Source organism: Protopterus annectens, chromosome 7.part0 (genome assembly GCF_019279795.1).
Source record: "Protopterus annectens isolate FY-2018-M chromosome 7.part0, PAN1.0, whole genome shotgun sequence".
NCBI classification, from domain to species: Eukaryota; Metazoa; Chordata; order Ceratodontiformes; family Protopteridae; genus Protopterus; species Protopterus annectens.
In genome coordinates this window covers 1918079925-1918100326 of record NC_056739.1, presented here as the reverse complement: position 1 = coordinate 1918100326, position 20402 = coordinate 1918079925, and the positions used below count along the sequence as shown (strand labels likewise).

General features: G+C 43.0%; 1 protein-coding gene across 1 annotated transcript in view; it reads right to left on the bottom strand.

The window, feature by feature from the left end:
* LOC122807260 (plexin-A1-like) overlaps positions 1-20402 on the bottom strand; it is a 2134283-nt gene that overhangs the window by 1241990 nt on the left and 871891 nt on the right. Inside the window, exon 4 of the mRNA XM_044078363.1 lies at positions 16792-16923. Within this exon, the coding sequence (XP_043934298.1) occupies positions 16792-16923 (132 nt within the window). The remainder of the gene's footprint in view (positions 1-16791; positions 16924-20402) is intronic.

Sequence of the window (20402 nt, the reverse complement as noted above, 5' to 3'; positions counted from 1 at the left end):
TAGCCACACAGGCTAAAGTTAACCAAAAAGAAAGGTAAGCCATGCAAAGACACATGGTACAATCTGTATTATTAGTAAGTGCTATTTGAATTTGTCTATCTTTACAGCTCTCCTAACAGAGAAAACACGAATGCTTTCAGTAAACACTTTCTCCAAGTTATTTCTGTTTATCAAATTATAACTTGGAGAAAGTGTTTACTGAAAGCATTCAAGTGTTTATCAAATTGCTCTTTCAAGACTGCGGTGGTGGTGCTGCGGTAGCATTGTCGCCTCATAGCAAGACGTTGTCCCGTTCAATTCTCAGCTAGAGCGTCTTCTGTGTGGAGGCATACGTGAATGGGGCGTGCCTTCGTTGAAGGTTGTGTGTCAGGGCTGGTAACCCGGTATGTAAAAATCCACTACCAATCATTAGCAGACTGGAGTTCCGCTGTGGCGACCCCTAACCGAGAAAAGCCGAAAGACAAACAAACATTTCTGTTTATCAAATTGTCTTCTAGTGACATGCAAACCAGACAAAAAACTGTCAAGGGTACCTTGTTTACTGGAAAAAAAAAAAGCCCAACAACACTCAATACTCTTTCATTGACATGCTTTGTAATAAACTTGTTACTGGATAATGCCTAGGGTCTTAACCCAGTCATTTCCCTATGCAAGCATGGGAAAAAGCACACTGATTTTCCTTTTGTCATACTGTCTTAACCAGACCTCTCCTCTCTCCCCCTTTTGTACATTGCAGTACTTATATTTCTTAAAACCGAACAAAGAAAAAGAAAGGGAGAAAAGGAAAAAAAAAGCACCTGTTTATTAGTATCCCTATTGCATTTAAAAAAAACCTCAGAAAAATTTACTTCAAGACTAATTGCTTTTGTCTTCACTTTAAAGCCTGCTTTCAGAGAACATTATGTCCTAGACAATTTATCTTTTTTTTTTCCCTTTTCGCCCAGCCAATCCCCTTCCACCAGACTGTCTCCAAAATGCCTCTTATTAACCTCTCCATTACTTTCATATAGAAAAAGTAAGATGCAGAAATAACATTTTACATTTATATATGTACTGTGAATACTTCTGAAAAGAAGAAAAACTCAGAACAACAGAAGGAGGCCCATCTGAACACTGTGAGGCCCATCCAAAGAGCATTGTGCAGGGCTGACTACTTCCAGGCAATTACTCCTCAGGGATAAGTATCAGTGCTCTTGGTAACTTTATCTGCATCAGCAAATCCAACTGATTTAGTTCTGAATAAACAGGAAATTTAAAGAATGCTCTTGCAGTCAAAACGGTTTATGGTGGCAATAATCACCACTGGAAATCACATATGCTTTTTGCATAAAGTGTACCAGTATTACTAGAGCTGAACTGCCAGGCGGAAATGGCACACCTTTGAAAGATTGACACTAGGGTATGATTAGTAAATATAACTGCTGTTAAATGTACACTAAAAGATCAAAACCGTAGGAGCGCACAGAATTCCCCATGCTCACATTAAAGGTGGGAAAAGATCTGACACAACTTACTGCGGTCTCATTTTTTTATATCACAAAAAACCTGGCATTTTAACAGGGATATGTACATTTTTTATATCCTGTGTGTGTGTACACAAACATATATATATATATATATATATATATATATATATATATATATAATATATAAATATATTTATTACATACTTCTCTCTCTTTTTATACCACACACACACATTGCTCTCTATAAATATATATATAGTTAGATACAGAAATATCTATATATACATACATACAACTTAAGGATACATATATAAGTATTACATATATGTGTGACTTTGTGTGTGTTTTTTTAATCAAGTCATAAAAAACACAACTTTTCCACCATTTACTACACAAAATTACCCTGTCAGCCCACTACTGAAGAGACAGGGTGCTTGCCTGAATCAGCAACAATAAGAAGTTATGTACTCACCATAATGTTCTAGGTTTGTTGTCCATCTCACCTATATTCTTGCTGGTTGGGTTTGGAGCTGTTCTCATCTCCAACGGGGCCAAATACTAAAGCTCGAGAGCTTCCACTGGCTCGAGGCTAACCCCCTGTCCCATGATGCTCTGGGCCAAATCCCCAGATCTTGTTTGTAAGCGAAAGACAATCACAGAAAATGTGTAGATATATATATATTATATACAAAAACATATATGCTTAAATAATTTTATATATATATATATATATATATATATATATATATATATAAACATACACACACACACACCTTATAAGGACAGGAACAGAGGCTCCAAACCATCAAAAAAGTACAGTTTTGTACCTACCATAAATGTAGATGTCCGATAGACATGCAACTGCAGTCATAACATGTGGGTTGTCCTGCCTCAGGCAGCCCTCGGTCGGCCGGATTCCAAAGTCTGGGTCCGACGTTGGCTGATGTCGCATTTCTCTCCGACGTCAGAGCGGCTGGAGTATATAAGCATCAGCCGACGCCATTTTCTTCAGTGTTTCTTGCCCCAGATGCCAGGTGCCCTCCAAGGAAGGCTGTAATCAAATTGGAAGACAAAAACAGGATTCCAAACAAATACATGAGCAATAAAACAAATACACCATAACAGATATCCCCAGCTAAGAGTGAGGGGGATAGGAGTGGACCCTAAGCATAGTGGGGTATGGAGGAGGAAAACCGACTGCAGTTGCATGTCTATCGGACATCTACATTTATGGTAGGTACAAAACTGTACTATGTCCTTCAAGAATGCAACTGCAGTCATAACATGTGGGTAGAATACCATAGCTTAGCTGAGGGAAGAGGTATGCTCTAGGAAAGAGATGGTGTGGCAATCAAACCCTGCAGGACTGCCAAAGCAAAGCCTGCTCTGGATCTGGAATATAGGGGGAGATTGTAGGGTTTTGAGAATGTATGCACGGAGCTCCATGTAGCAGCTTCTAGAATGTCCTTTGTAGGCACCCCTCTTAAAAATGCTGTAGAGGTGGCTGTAGCTCTGGTGGAATGTGGTCTGACATAGGCTGGAACAGTCTTTCCATGAAAGGAATAACAGAATCTGATGCAATGTCCAATCCATTTAGAAATAGTCTGTTTTGAAATTGCTTTTCCTTGGACTGCAGGGGCGTAAGCTACAAAAAGCTGTTCAGACTTCCTACTGGCCTTGGTTCTGTCCATGTAGTATCGAAGTTGTCTATGAATGTCCAAGGTATGCAAAAGCCTTTCCCCCTTATTCTCAGGATTGGGGAAGAAAGCAGGCAGATGAATGGCTTGATTTAGAGAAACCCTAGATACCACCTTTGGCATAAAGGTAGGGTTGGTCCTTAATGAAACCCTGTCTCTGTGGAAAATAATAAAGGGTGGTATTGCCATTAGGGCCTGTAGTTCCGAAACCCTTCTTGCTGAGGTAATTGCCAACAGGAAGGCTGTTTTCCATGAGAAAAATTGCAAGTCAACTGAAGCTGCTGGCTCAAAAGGAGGTAGAGTCAGTTTTTCTAAGACAAAATTGAGGTCCCAGGCTGGCACTGGGGCCTTTCTTGGTGGCTTAATGTTCTTGATTCCCCTGAGGAATTGTCTTAGTAAGGGGTGAGAAAAAAACAGGAGGATCAGTGTTGTATCTAGCTGAAATAGCAGATGCATGTATCTTTATTGAAGAATATGAGAAGCCACTCTAACATATCTGCCAAATATTCCAAGATAAGTGGATGTTCAGTAATGATGCATCATGTCCCTTTGCTGGTATTCCAATTGCTGAATCTTTTCCACTTTGCTAAGTAGACCTTTCTGGTGGACGGTCTTCGAGCCTCTGTTAGTATCTGCTGAACTTCCTTGGAGAGAGATAAGCTGAAGTTATTTATGGGATCTCCCAGGCTGTTAGCTGCAGAGTCTGAAGGTTTGGATGCAGTGTTTCGTCCGGAGCTATTATGATTCCCTTGGGCTTCTCTGCTTTGATCTTTAGTAATACTGAGGTCATCAGTGGCAGAGGTGGGAATGCATAGATTGCTAGGGAGTTCCAGTTGAATGAAAGAGCATCTATTTTCCAAGCCTTTGGATGGTATGTCCTTGTGCAAAATTTTGGTAGGAGATGATTGAGGTGAGAGGCAAATAGGTCCACTTCTGGCTTGCCCCATGTCGAAGTGAGCTGTCTGAAAGCCTTCGGATGTAACCTCCACTCGTATGGATCTGTGAAATTCCTGCTTAGGCTGTCCGCCAACACATTGTCTTTTCCTGGAACAAACTGTGATTGTAACTGGATGTTTAGACTCAGTGATTTCTCCCAAAGCTGCACTGTCAGTCTGCAAAGGGGGTAAGAGTGGGTGCCCCCCTGCTTGTTTATGTACCACATCACAGTGGTGTTGTCTGTCCGTATCATTAAGTGACCTTGCTGGAGTTGGTTTTGAAAAGCCTCGATAGCATGCATTACTGCCAGCATTTCCTTTTGGTTTATATGCAGATGTGTTTCCTTTGGAGACCATTGTCCTTGTATACACCTGCCTTCCATGTGCCCCATCCGCGGTCTGAGGCGTCTGTAGTCATGGTCTGTGTTATCTGTGTTTTTTGAATGACATACCTGTGTTTTCCTGGCTCACGAGGCCCACCATAGGAATTCCTTTTGTAAGCATGGAATGAGTGGTATGATTGTCTCCAAGTTGTTGCTGTGCTGAGACCAAACGCTTTTTAGGTACCATTGAAGCTTTCTCATGTGTAGTTTTGCTAATGGAACCAGTAGAATGCAGGATGCCATGTAACTCAGGGCCTGTAGGAATCTCCTTGCAGTCATCTGGGTGAGTTTTGCTAAACCTTTGAAGTATTGAGTTAACTTCTCTTGCTTGTCTTCTGTCAGGTAAGCCATCTGAGAGGCTGTGTCTAGTTTGGCTCCTAAGAAGATTATTTGCTGGGATGGCTGCAGTCTTGACTTTTGGAAGTTGACTGTGTATCCCAGAGCTTGAAGTAATCGTATGACATATTCCAAATTTTTTGTCAACATCAATTTGTCATCCGCTTGTAAGAGGCAGTCGTCCAGGTACGGGTAAATTTGTATACCCTGGAGCCAGCAATTACTGAAGCCAGGCATTTTGTAAACACTCTGGGCGCAGTAGATAAGCCAAATGGCAATGCTGAAAATTGATAATGCTCTGGCCCTGCAAGAAATCTGAGGTATCTTATGCAGCTGTGTCTGATAGGGACATGCAGGTATGCCTCCTTGAGGTCCAGAGTAATCAGCCACGACTCCTTGCCCAGCATGGGAAGGAGTTGCTGTAGAGTCAGCATTTTGAACTTTGGTACTATGAGAAAGGTGTTTAATGCGGACAAGTCCAGTATTGGTCTCCATTGAGTTTCTTTTCTTGGAACAAGGAACAATCTTGAGTAAAACCCCTGTTCTTGTTCTTGTTGTGGAACTCTTTCTATTGCTTTCATTCGAGTTAGCAGAGTGATTTGCTTGATAGCCTCTGCCCTTTGATGTTGTGGTAGATTTGGCATGCCTTGTTTTCTTGGTAAGGTATGAAAATGAAACCTGTACCCTCGGTCTATAATGTCCAAAATCCATTTGCCCTTTGTCAGTCTGTGCCAGTTTTCTGCAAACAGAGATAATTTCCCGCCCAAGGGAGCTTCTAGTTGTTCCCTGGTAGGCGGTAGTAGAGGAAAGTCATTGAGATTGTGGTTGTTGGGCAGGAGAAACCCCTGCGTCACCTCTTTGGTTTCCTGGCTGCCATTGACGTCCCCTGTAAGAGCCTCTGTATTGGCCTCTTCCTCGGCCACGTCTGTTCTTACCCCTTTGAAACTTTTCCGGATTAGGAAAGGACCAGTTTTTTGAAGGCCAATTCCTACTGAATCTGGGGGGTTGAACCTGGAGGAAATCCTTTACAGTTTGAACTGATTTTGCTTTTACTTCGATGGTCTTTAACACATCCTTAGCATTTGCACCAAAAAGCTTGTTCTTTTCCAAAGGTGCATCCAGAAGTTTTGCTTTTACATGATCTGGTAGAGGTTGATCTTTTAACCAAGCATGTCTACGCATCACTGCCCCTGTCATAGCTGCCCTACATGAAGCTTCCAGTGCATCATATCCACACTGCAGGAAGTGATTGCTTACTTGCTGAGTGTTATGTACAGCTTCCTGCAAAGTCTTCCTGTCTAAAGGATCAGGAGAAGCTAATGTTTTTTGTAAATCTTCTAAGAGATAATCCTGATATTGGAGCATATGAAAGGCAATTTAAAGCTCTCATAGATAAGGTAGTGGATGTGTAAACCTTTTTACCCCATCTCTCTAATGACCTTGCTTCCCTGTTGGAGGGCAAAGGATTTTTTGAGGTGGAGGCTGAAACTCCTTTAGGCCCCTGTGAAATAGTTTCCAAATCAACAGTATGGGCCCTGAATAAATGGGAATGAGTTTCTGGGACCCTGTAATACCTGTCTGGCTTGGCTGGAGCAGGAGGGAGAGAATCAGGGGTAGCACTAGAATCAGAATACAAGTCATCATCAAGTACAGGAGGAACAGCTAAGGGCCTGTGCTGAGGCTTCTTAAGGAAAGTCCTAAGGCGTTTCCTGGAATCAGAATATTCCTGGCCCTGCCACTTGAAATGTTCCCTCATGGTGTGCAGAACTTCCCCAAAAGAAATATCCTCAGGAGGGGAGGCCGAAGGTATGGAATCTTCTGCATCCGAGTCCTCATAGGTCTGGAAGAGCTCTTCCTGGCTATCAGAGTGGACAGAGCCCTCAGAGTCTTCATCTGAAGGAGTAGGGTCAGAGGGTTCAACCCGGGGCCTTTTATCAGGAGGAGGCTGAGATGCTCTCTCAGGATGGGCCTGTGAACCTCTAATCATGGAAATTAAATCAGCAGCCATGGACATAATTTGTGTCTCCGGAGTCGGCTGAGGTAAGGATTTAGAAGTAATATGCTTTGTTTTGCTGGCTGCCTTAGCCCTAGTGTAGGCCTTAATAGACATGGCCATAGGAGGCCTGGCAGCTCCACGTGCAGGAGTGACCTTGTCTACAGCAATGGTCTTGGGCATTTCCTCGGTTTCGGTATCCGGAGGAAAATCTTTAACTGGCGTCGGAGTAATGTCTGGAATCAGAGTCGTCGGTAATGCAGTGTCTTCGGTTCGGAGCGGTGGAGAGACCGTCTCAGAGGGAACCGGAGCACTCGCGCTAGGTTTTGGCGTGGAGTCGGTGGTAGACACGGGCCGAGGATGTCGGTCCCGGTCTTTTCGCTTTTTGGGAGTTTGCGATGTCGGAAGATCCGACGGCATGGTGTAAGCAAATTTATCGCCGAAAAAATCTTCAGCGAACTCCGCCCAGCGCCTGAGAGTGCGCTTGTTGAAGCGAGCACAGGCTACACAGGCCGAGACGTCGTGGTCTGGGCCCAGGCAAGGGAGGCAGTAAGAGAGTGGAAATCCTTATGAGGTATTTGTTTACCACAAAAAAGACAACTGTTAACCTTTTCAGTAATTTCTGACATCGGCTGAGCAAGAAAAGGTCCCCAACGGGGTACTTAGCTTTTTTGATGACTTTGGTATCGTAGAATACAGGAGCTGACCGACCAGCACTTGCGAACTGCTTCTGCTTCGGGCACCGCGCGGCAAGAAAGACTGAAGAAAATGGCGTCGGCTGATGCTTATATACTCCAGCCGCTCTGACGTCGGAGAGAAATGCGACATCAGCCGACGTCGGACCCAGACTTTGGAATCCGGCCGACTGAGGGCTGCCTGAGGCAGGACAACCCACATGTTATGACTGCAGTTGCATTCTTGAAGGACATCTATGTGCATAGCATATAGCTGTCCACCAGTTCCTCCAGGAATACAGGATGGGGAGTAGGAGGGTGGGACACAAGAACATAGGCGAGATGGGCAACAAACAGATCGTTATGGTGAGTATATAACTTCTTAATGTTATGTTGTCCTAACTCGCCATAATTCTTGCTGGTTCGGACAGCATCCCTAGCACTTTTATCCTATAGTGGCACAGGAAAAAAAGACTCTTCAATACAGTGGATCCAAAGGAAGACCTGTTCCGGGAGGCCACATCTACTTTGTAATGAGTGATAAAGGTATGAGGTCTCATCCAATTTGCAGCTGCATAGACAATCAATAGGAAGTCTAGCTTGAAAAGCAAAGTATGTTGAGACTGCCCTAGTGGAATGTCCTCTTACCTTTCCTGGTAGATGCTTACCCTTGTAGCAGAAACAAATGTAATCAGCAAACCACTTAGATAAGGTTACCTTGGAAACTGGAAAGCCTTTATTTTTGTCCAAAAATGACACAAAAAGCTGGTCGGATTTCCTGAAATCTTTTGTCCTGTGGAGGTAAAAGCGTAATTTTCTATGAGCATCCAGCTGGTGCAAATTAAATTCTGCCTTGTCGCTATAATCTGGAAAAAAAATACTGGCAATTCAATGGAAAGGTTCAAATTATTATCTGAACAGACTTTGGAAAGGAACAAGGGATTAGCTCTCAAGGGGACCCTATCCTTGTGAAAAATTATATATGGAGGACAAGTAGAGAGCTTGTAACTCTGATACCCTTCTGGCAGAGGTTATGGCTACTAAAAAGAGAGTTTACCACAACAAAAATTTTAAATCACAAGATGATGCAGGCTCAAAGGGTGGTAAAATTAACGAAGAGATTTAGATCCCAAGAGACTGAGGGTTCTCTAATTGGGGGTCTGAGTAAGAAGGTACCTTTGAGGAAAGCCTTACATAACCTATGAGATATAATCAGGACTCCCACTTCTCCAGTATGGAAATTAGAAGTGGCTGCCAATTGAACCCTAATGGTAGCTGCAACAGCTCCTTCAAACAGTTCAGTAAGAAAGTCTAAAACTGCAGATATGGAAGCTGCGAAAGGCTCTGTGTTCTGTTTTGCAGCCCAACATGAAAATCGTTTCCACTTACTGGAGTATAATTTCCTCATGGATGGTTTATGGGAAGAAATGAGAATATGACTCGCTGCAGGGGAAAAGGGGTAACACCTAGCTATGTGTGGAATTACTAAAGCCATGCTGTCAACTTGAGGGTTTGGATAGATGGGTGAAACTGCCCCAAAGAATGGGTCAAGAGGTCTGGAACTGGATCCAGAATCCAAGGTTCCTCCAGCAGATGGGTCCAGAGAAAGGGGAACCAAACTTGACGAGGCCAGTAAGGAGCAATGAAGATCACAGTGCTTTTCAACAGTCTGGCTTTCTGAATGACTTTGGTGACTAGAGGAAAGGGGGGGGGGAGGCAAAGAGTAATCCGGGGGGGGGGGGCAATCGTGAACCAGTGCATCCCTTGGTGACTTCCCTGGAGGGGGAATGAGGGCAAAGTAGCTGCTGCATTTGGTATTCATGGATGTGGCAAATATGTCGCAGCAAGGCTGGCCCCATTTCTGGAAGATAACTTCCAAACTCTCTGATTTCAGAGACCACTCATGAGGCATTAGAATCGGTCTGCTGAGCTTGTCAGCTATCACACTGGATTTTCCCGGGATGTGCGGTATCCGAAAACGTTGAGAAGCAATCGCCCATTGCCAAACTCTTGCCCCCCGACATAGTGGGTAGATTTGGTTCCTCCCTGCTTGTTTATATACCACACTATTGATATGTTGCTTGTCTGAATTGCAATTGTTCCTATGGGATGAGAGTTCTGAAATGCCTGCAACGCATAAAGCACTGCTCTCATCTCCAGAACGTGTATGTGCAAGTGGCTTTCTTAATCTTGCCATAGTCCTTGGACTGTCATTCCCAGATAAAGCCCCCCCAACTCGATCTGGGAAGCGTCTATGGTCAGTACTGCGTTTGGTTGAGGAAAAACAAAGGGACGGCCCTAATACAATTGATCTGTCTGCAGCCAACAAAGAAGATCTTTTTTGCATGACTCTGTGATGATAATCTGATATGACAGAGGAAAAATTTTGCATTGACCACTGAGCAAAGAGCAACCATTGTAGAACTCTCATGTCTAGACGTGTAAGCGGGACTAGGAGGATAGCTGCTGCCATGGTACCTAAAACTTGCAGCACAAATCTGGCTTGAACATTTCTCTTTGCCATCAAAATCCTGATTTGCCAGTGAAGGGACTGAATTCTTTCTGGGGTAAGTTTGGCTGTCATGCTTTTTGAATCCAGATCTGCGCCTAAGAAGGTAATATGTTGAGACGGCGACAAGGCAGATTTTTTTTAGTTTACTGTGATGCCTAGTCTGGCGCAAAGTGACAAGGTTTCGTCCCTCGTTTGAAGTAGTAGAGCATAGTGGTGGTGGTGAGGAGCCAGTCGTCTAGATATGGAAACACCCAGAATCCCTGATGTCTCAAGTGAGTCGTGACCACTGCCATGCATTTGGTGAACACTCTGGGGCTGTAGTGAGACCAAAGGGCAGGGCTTGAAATTGGTAATGACTGGCTCCCAGCCGAAAGCGTAAGTGTCTCCTGAATCGCGTGTCCATCTTTATATGGTAGTACGCATCCTTGAGATCTATTGAGCACATTCAATTGTCTTTCCCAATAAACGGGAAGATTGACTGCAGAATTACCATCCAGAACTTTGATTTCTTCACTGATTTGTTTAGTTTGCTGAGATCTAGAATGGATCTCCAGTCCCCTGTCTTTTTTTGGAACTAAAAAGCATCTTGAGTAAGTCCTGGATCCTATTTGGTCTGCGGGGACCTCTTGGATGACTCTTTTCTAGCAACATAGATTACCTCTTGTGTTGCATGGTCCTTTTGGCCGGTGGAACATCCGGTAATGACAGATTTTTTTTGGTGGGGAGGTATTAAAGGGTATGTAATAACCTCTGGATATTATTGTTTGTATGTATTTGTCTCTGGAAACTTCTTGCCAGATGTTTGGGTACAGTGACAATCGACCCCCAACTGCCTCCAGAAAAAAGCAGATGGTCCTCCTTTCTGGAGCGCTGGGACAGCCTGTCAGAGTGTGCATCTCTGTCCCCTGGTTTTGCAGACCCCCTCTGCCGCGAGGTCGGCGTCTTCCATTACAGCTTCCCCCTCTGCCCCTGGGGGAAGAGTCACCACCTGCATCAGAAAAACCTTTTTGGGATGTGAGGAACCACATTTTTCTGCCCTTCTGATGTTATGGATAAGGTCTAGACAGGGCAGAAAAACGGACTCCCATGGCAAATAAGGTTTTCCTGTCCTGCTTGCACCTTGTTAAATTATCCTTTACCTTTGGTCCAAAAAGGGATGAACCATCAAAGGGGGTGTTGGTGAAGGAAGAACTAAAGGGTTCGGCAAAAAGGCGAACCCGGGAATGTCTCCCGAGGGAAATTCCTGCTGCTGCAGCCCTACTCGCTCCATCCACTGCTTAAGAAATTAGTCTCATGGAGGAGACTGCAATGGAAGTGAGGGTGGAGAGCTGCAAAGACACTATCTGCGGACCCCGAAGCTGCTGTACCCTGAAGGGAATCTCCTAGCTCCTGCAGGAGATCCCTTTGAAGTCTCGTAAAATGGGTAAGGTAGTTCACCGACCATAGGATAAAGGCCGCTGAAAAGAAGGTACGCTTTCTATATCTGTCCATAATCCTAGACTCTCTGTTAGGAGGATGAACAGATGAAGAGGTCTCAGAGTCCCTTCTTGGTGGCTGGTGCCACCACCATGGCATCTACAGGGACACCTTTCATCAAAAATCCTTTATCCGAGGGAGCAGTAATAAACTTGTTGGGCCTCCTCTGAACAGGCTCTACTGTATCAAGCGATGTCCGGGCCTTATAGGATATGACCCCTAGCAGTTTATCATAGGGGGGGGGGGGGGGGGGGAGTCACCCAGGAGGTGGAAAGGTGAGACGGAAAAGCCTCCAGGTATACAGATACATCCTCCGAAGGGTTGATGGGCTGCTAGTCACCCCTCTGCTTCAGGATTTCCAGGATGTCAGCCAAGGATACATCCTCAGAGGGGGACCTTGGGGACCCTTTCAGACTCATCCAAGTTGGTATAAGAGGTGACAGACTCAGGGGAGTCTATGTGCTTCCTTTTGCAGTCTCTTCCTATGGACCTCCTCGGAGAGGTACTCCGATGAGGTTTCAGAAGAGACGCAGCAAACAGGGACTCCCCTGAGGCTCCAGGTCTCTATGCCTAGGGAGAGGTGGAGGTGAAGAGATTATCACTGGCACCTGGGAGGGATGAGAGACTGGATCCGACAGTGGGGTGGTCTGAGGTGACAGCGCCTTCTCCATCAGCTCAAAAGCCTTCCCACCCCGCTCCGAAGCAACTGAGGGCCGACTCAGAGGCAAGGCAGACTGCTCTGAAGTTGACGTGGGAGCCGAACTCAACCTAGTCGAGGCACCGAGAGGAAGAGTCAGGTCAGACAGTCCGTGCCGACCCCCCCCCGACCCGTGAGCATGGCTTCCAGACCCCTTGCCTTCCGATGGATCTGAGGAAGTTAGAGCAGTCAGCACTGAAGATTCCAACGGGGCTCCCGATGCCGACAGTTCCAAAATTATCAGATCAGAGCTCTCAGGCTCCGAAGATGCTAAGATGGTTGGAGGAGGAATCACAACAGGGCATGTAGGTATGGATGGCTCCGAGACCTTTGGGTCCGGAGACTACAACATTTTTGCCAGGACTGGTGTTTTTAGTAATCTCAACCACCCGCTCCACGTCTTCATCAGATAAGTTCCTGGAGGAATGGGTGGATAAGGAAGGAGATCTGCCCCGAACCAAAATGGGCAATCTCAAGATAGGTGAGACAGGCTCCAGGACTGGGAAGTGTCTCCTACTACATGCTTCCGCCCGCTCCGAGTACACTGTTGGAGCCGCAGAAGTAATGGTTGTGTCAGAACAGAGAGCCCTCGGTTCTGATGTCGCAATCCTTGTAGGTGGCTCAGTCAACGGAGCCGAAGAATCCGGTCTTTTGGTAGTGTGCATCTTAGAGGAAGAAAGGAAGGTAGATTTGCCGCTCTGTCCTTTGTCTAAAGACTCCTGAAAAGCCCCTTTCACTAAACCCCTATCAGTTTCCTCTTCCTTTTATGGAGCACCCTGCTACTAAAGGCATGACCGATAGTGCAGGGGTCCTGTAAATGCACCTTACCGAGGCAGTAGACCCAGCTAGTATGGCCATCAGGGGTGGACATTTTATGGGTACATCTATCACATTTTTTAAACCCAGGAGGTCGATGGTCTTTTTCTTTAGACATTATCCAAAAAGGAACCGTTACTGACAGGTGAAAGTACTACAGCAGAAAAATTATCTTATAGGAAAGGTTTTTTTTTTTAACAGAAGAAAGGAGGGAAAGGAGCGGTCCTCGAAGTCAAACGGGCCACAAGAGCCCTCTAACTTAAATGGTGCTCTCTAGGATTATGACAGGGGAAGATAGAGAGAAACTTTGAGTACAGATTCTCAGTAAGGAAAACAGTAAACAAAAAGGGATAGGGAGAGCGGCCCTCTAAGTCAAACAGGCCGAGAGAGCCCTCTAACTTAAACAGCGCTCTCAAAACTAGTAAAGAATAGGGACAAGACCTAACGCAGACTCACGATAACTGTTAAAGTGAAAGAGAGAGGAAAAAAACAAGGAAACAACAGTGAAAAAATATAAATTTAGTCTACTTAGCCAACCAGACAGCAACCTCGATGCTTGAGCGGCAAACGAGATCTGGGGATTTGGCCCAGATCATCATGGGATAGGGGGTTAGCCTCGAGGCAGTGGAAGCTCTTGAGCTTTAGTACTTGGCTGAATCGGGGCAGAGAATGGCTCCGAACCCAACCAGCAAGAATTACAGCAAGATAGGACAACATAACATCTAAGGTACTGAAGAGCAGTCCGGGTGCTGGTCCAGTGGTTGAGAAGGGAGAAGAGTCACAAGGCTGTGGCTGTCACAAGGTGGAGGTCTCTGGCACATATCTTGTCAATGAGTCTATGGTGAAGACAGAGAACCTGATGGGATGCATCTGACTTCACTCCCGTCTATTTTGTTCTACTCCTGATATGCTTGCTGTGGAAAGTACTGAGAATAGTGGATGTATATAAAATAAAATGAAATCCTGACCTCTACGAAAGCAATGATAACAGTGATGTCTCTCAGAATGTGGAAGGAAGCAAAGCGACACGTGGGACTTGAGCAGCCAAAAAAATTTTTTTTTCCATTATTAGTGTTTACAAGAGATGATCCAGCATAGTGGCATAAATTCTACATGAAGACAAGCTCAAAAATGTTACTCAATAATGAGAAAACCGTACATTACTCTGCTGTTCCCCAAATACCACTGAAGACTTAACTCTGCTCGCACTGGTCTGTCTTGGCCAACACAGACAACTGAAACCAGCGGCTACTTTAAGTTAAAAAAATGGCTTTAACAACAAACAGAACTCATTTCCAATGGGTCTCTACAGCAAACCAAAAAGAAGGATACAGTTGCATACAAAATACGGACTTGGTCTAAAAATGACAGAGCCACAATTTATTAGACAAGTGATGAGTATGAAGTGGGAGAGATGCTTGCAAATGAATCAGACATTCACTATGCTGCAAAATGTCCCATGGGACTTCAAAATCATGTATTCCTGTACAGCCAAACACAGCCTGGAACAAAGGATACCTAATGAAAGACACAAACGTTATGTCCACACAGACAGCACAACCACTCAAGGCTGCTTTACCGTCTGCCAGTCATGCTGACACAAGAGATGACATCTCTCCTTCTATAGTCATTACCATTTCAGAACACTTCAAAGTGCGCTTATAATGAAGTGTATGAATGCTTGTAAATATGCACATGAAAGGAAAACAATTCTTCTGATTGGAGGTAGAAATGGGTACATGTTTTGTTTTACCAGACATCTTAGCAGCTGCTACTTCCATTTTAGATGTCCAATTCCCACAAACATATAATACAGTTTATTTGCATTCAACTTGTCTGCTGTTAAATGATTTCTGCTTTGCTCTAAAACTGTGTTAGAATGCAGTCAGCTCTTTGGCGCTGTCTGCCAAAATATTGCCTCCATTCTAATCCAGGTGAAAAGCTTTCTTGTATCGAAATGCATATTGAAATAACGAACAAAAAAGAACAAGCATGTATGAAACAGTTTGCAGGAAGCAATTCTTCATTCTGATTTTATTAAATTTAGGTTTGCATTTAAAAAAATAAACAAATACAGAATATGACTAAAAGCTGTACTGCTAAGGGAACTTTTTTTTCACATAAATGGAGAACACTCCACACCAAAATGTTTTAAGCTCTATGAAGAAGCCTTACACTACCCACTTTTTGGTATGAGAGAGTGTTATCTATTTCAGGAGTACTGACACTGAAAACAGCATTTTATATGCTAACTCCACAAAGCCAAATACAGTCTGCCATGGTTTTCGAAACAGGTCAGAAATAAATGCAATAATTTACAGAACATATTCACCAGACACAGGAAGGTAAGACATCTGTAAACTGCTCATTTCATGTTGTGAATGACCTCTGTTATGAGGTTATGCAAGAGGTTGTGGATAATGAAAATATGGTAACAGCCATTTAAGGATTAATGATTTCAACTAACCAATCAAAATAATTAAACAACCTCTACCCCCTTGAGGGGCCATCACTTCACCAACTGTTTCAACAGAGGGGAAAGCCACTCAACAAAAATCTAAAGCAGTTTAAACAGCATTAGTGCAGGCCCCTGGCCTTCAGGAGAAATAAATTAAGATGACCACTGGAAAGAACGAAGGATGTTGGGGCAAACTGGAAGATGCCATGGAGGTATGAATCAAGGGCTTGACTCTCTCTCTCCTCTTGTTTAAATAATGCTCCCTTCATCAAACTAATTTAGAAAAAAAAAGTACAACTTTGTATGATGTGCACAGGCCCTTGGCAAAAAATGCAAAAACTATGACGAGCTATATGTAGAAAATACTTAATCTTTCATCCAACCCTTCTAAATCACACCACCTGTGACTTGCCATAACCAGCTAAGCACTAAAAGATAACAAAAAATGTTCTCTAATATTCACAGCAGACCAGACTACTAATGTTATGAAAAAGTATACTCACTACAAAAACAATCTAAAATAAAATGGATGAATGTTAGCCTTTTTATAATAAATGTATTGTCCCTTGGAGATGGGGTTAGGATGGGAGGATGCTGACCTCTGAAACTTGAAATGGACATCAAGCCTTCAGTGGCTAACGTCCCAACAGCAATCTACACCAAGACTAACGCAGCAGTGCCTGCCAACATGCAATGCCTTCCAGAAATACTCAGACTTCTGCTGTCCAGTATGAAGACCTTCTGGCGAGTACTCCTTTCCTCTTTCATCAAAATGTGGCAGGAAAAGAACATAGACTGACCTCTCCAAAGTACATCAGACAATAGATTTGTTTAAATACAAATCAAAGATTAACATTTCTGGGGGGGAAAGCTGCAGCCACCCTGCCACTTTGTAGAATGAATGAGAGACCTAAAATATAAGAAGGATTTCACAGATCTGGAAATCTAACTTCCCTTCATGGGATGGTTTTGAAGCCAAAACAAAAATCTTAACAAAACTACATTTGTACTTTAATGAAAGATCTCAAACAGACAACTTCTTTATTGACACAAGACCTAACAAAGCAAATAGGGTGTGTGTGTGTTGGAAGAGTCCTACCGCTAACAATTTCAAAGGTATGGCCGGGGGGTGGGGGTGGGGGGGTAAATAAATAAATAAACCCTCCCCAAAAAGTGATCCAGCCATTTCATCGATTTTACTCACATTTGCTGAGCAAGGGGAGTACACCTACAATGGTTTAATGAACTCGGCAGCATCTCCAAACTCAATCTGAAATACATCACAGAACAAAATAAAAATGCTGTCCATCTGGTACAATGTAAAAAGAAAATGTACAAATTTGCTTACCTGTTTCTCTGTCATGACATAAATGAACTGGAAATCTGGACTCAGAACTAAATCTCGCAGAATTGGTGATCCTTCATTCACTACAACATTTTCATACAGTGCTGCCATCTGCCCCACACTGTTCACCAAAAACTGTAGAAGAGAAGAGACAAGAGGCCATTTTAGAGGATTCACTATTTTCATCCACACACTAACAAAACTTCAAAGTCTATACAATGACAGACTGAAGCACAGCACTTGGCACATAGTAACTGTCTCATACTTCAAAAATAACATCACCAAGTCTGTTCCATTTCTGCACTGTACAGTAAACTCTCTTAACTGGCACCCATGGGGATTGGTAGATGCCGGATAAACTCAAACTCTAAAAACAAGGTATGTTTCTGCAAGGGGGTGGGGTGGGGTGGGGAGACAAGGTGCAACACATGAAAAATGTACTGCATTTCTTCGATTTTTTTTTTTTTTGGGTTGCTTGAGTGCTCTGGTTGCTTGAGTTCCAGTTAACTGAGCATTTACTGTAGCTTTTTCACAGATGTACGTTTAGGGCTGCATATAGAGTACTGTGTATGAAATGATTGCATGCAATCCATTTTGAAATCTCTTGACCGTCTTTACCAGTATCTGAAACTTCTGGAAAATACACGCTTTGATGCTTTTCTTAGAGCATTTTATCTCAAGTTCAGAACAGAGTTATTTATGGTAACGAGCCTTCACCCACAGATTATTTTTGAAGTTTTGGTGATCTGGTGATTCCAGTAACCTACTCAAATATCTAAAGCATTGCTTCTTACAGGAGACACAGATGAACATGAAAGAATTTCTGTTATGACAGGACTAAAGTTTTTTGATGCTCCCTTTTGACTTACACACTGCAAAAGACATTGGTTTCTTCACTGTTCTCTGACTTCCAGACATGCCTTAGAAATGCTGGAATTAAAAACATTCCACTGTTATCAACTTTAACACTTTCCTATTATTTCCAGTGGGAGCACACAGACAATATTGTTGGAATCAAGGTATTTTCAGTGATTCTAGTCACCATCGCCTAATTAAAAAAACTATAATCAGGGATCAATATACAGGGTCAATATTTTCCTTCCAAAAACACCTTACTTCAGTGACAGTATTCACATTTTTAAATAAGTGAAAAAAATCTGTTCTACATCACTGGTGGGCATTTTCGATGGGTACAGGTAGACAATGGCCTGACCTATGCAACTTTATTCTCTTTGTTGCACTACTATAACTAGTTATTGTACCTCCTGTTTTCTGCTGACCCTAAATGACATGGTAGGGGTCAGTCTGCTTTTGAGTTTTCCAGCTAGACTAAGCCACAATTCACCCCTCCATTGATATGAAGTAAGCATTACCCTAATGCCCAAAGCACATATCCCTGTAGCAGTTACTCCTTTAAGTGGATGTTTTACAGTGATGAAATGTATCTAACCTAATGCGATTAATGCTTGCATATACAGCATATGTAGGGTCACCACGTTTTTGGAGTAGGAGAAGGGGATCCACCCCTCCACCTTTGCTAGAAGTGTGAGAACTGTCAGTGGGCACACTCCTTCCCTAATCAGCATCTTCAAAGCACACCAGTCAGCTCAGTGGCATTTGTTAAACGTGGCACTGCTAGAAGACTGCTGTGACAGATGTCTTCCGATTTAAATTGTCCTATTATTTCTCATGGGAACTGGATAATATCAAGTGCGAAGGCAAATGCCTTGCCTTATAATGGCTACCAACTAATCATTTTGATGTTTAGTCAGTAAAGCAAGACAGTTAGCAATAATTTTTGCTCAAATTACAGTTGTAAAAATTCAGCCCATTTTAAACTTTGAAAAAAACTACACTTTAACACGGTCTCATTTTTAGTTGTCAACTACTCTATGCATTTAAAATGACAGCACTACTGAAACCAATTATTCAAATTCAGCAACATCTCTTAACGATTTCTGCAAGCGCAGGCGATCATTTTCCCCCCACAAATTAAACAGCAAATATTTTTTCTGCAAAAATAAACAGCACTTTAAAATAAACCACACACAAACACATACACACCACTTTTGGAACCATCATTAACCCTTTGATTTAAGATAATTGTTTTCATCTACCCCACTAAAGCTATTGCTTCTTTCCAGAATTCCTACTATAGTGACTACTCTGTATGGCCTTTTTTCCTCTCTTAATTATCATTATAATGATGGCAGTAGAGTACAGCAGGCATATCTGCCTTTCACACAATAAGGAGGTCATCTTACTTTATTCCACATAGGATTGATTCTAGAGAAGTCTCCAAAGTTCTGATGTCCACTGTTATGAGTAATGGGGTTCAACAGCAGGATTGTGACTAACCTTTACAGACTTTCCGACTCTTTATCACTCTGTACTAGACATGTCAATACCATTGATGTTTCCTTCTTTCTTAAAGGTAAGCCCTTGCACACACAAGATGGAAGAACTCTTCTAAACCGCACATTCTGCCCCACAAACAGGAGCGGCCTTAGGTCAACTGGTGCCCTAGGGAAAAGGGCTCCACTGCACCCCCTACCACACCATCTGGTGCCTCCATCCTGGTCTACCAACACCAAATAAATAGTGGAAAAGCGCCCCTGCTACAGTGGCACCCTAGGCAGCTGCCTAGTTGGCCTATGCCTAAGGCCGGCTATGCCCACAAATGCCTCAGCACTTATCCTCATCCCATGGCACACAAGGATAAAGTCCTGACTACAATATAAAGAACCAAATATTACAAGTTAAAAACTGCGTAAATCCAGGAAACCAGTGTAAAACAAACAACAAAGCCAAAAAACACTGGAAGTGCAATATGGAGATGACAAGCTGAGAACTTCTTTTTAGCGTAGTAAAACATTTAATAGTCACTATTCATCTGAAGACTTCATCAGAAAATGAACAACCCATAAAAACACACTTGTTATATACAACAGCAAAGGTCTGAACCACCCAATCACATAAACAGACTAAAGTTCAAGCAATTAAGCCAGTCAGTTAAACAACTATGTAATAAAACCATGTCAATGTACTGGATAATTAACTTGACCCTTTATTAAATAAATAGTTCAACTATAAAAAATTTTTTAGTTGACAGAAAACTGTCATTTAAACCAAGTAGATGATGAGCAGCTAACCTAATTTGCAACTCAGTCTCTCTTTTCCACCTGTTTTTTTAAATTACCACCTCTCGTATCTTTTTTCACTAAATTTAAGATGGTAAAAGTAAACTTCCTATAGATTGAACATATAACAGAATGCCTATACAAGGCATTTTTATCATCTTCGACCTTTATAGCATAAATGTGTTCAACAAACTCCTGTTTGGTATCTACTTCTCTAAAGTACAGGCCAACACAGAAGGTCTTTGGCTAACAAAGTTTGCAGATGACTGCAAACTAGGAGTCATAATCGAAACTCCTAACGATGTGGACATACTACAAAAGGGCTTCACTGAGACAGATGCCTGGTGTCAAAGCCATGGCCTGAAGCTCAATGCCAAAAAGTGCATTGTCATCCCCTTTGGTAAAAACTCTGTACCCATGAACTACCACATAAGTGGTAGTCTACTTAACTCCAAAAGTGTGATAAGAGACCTT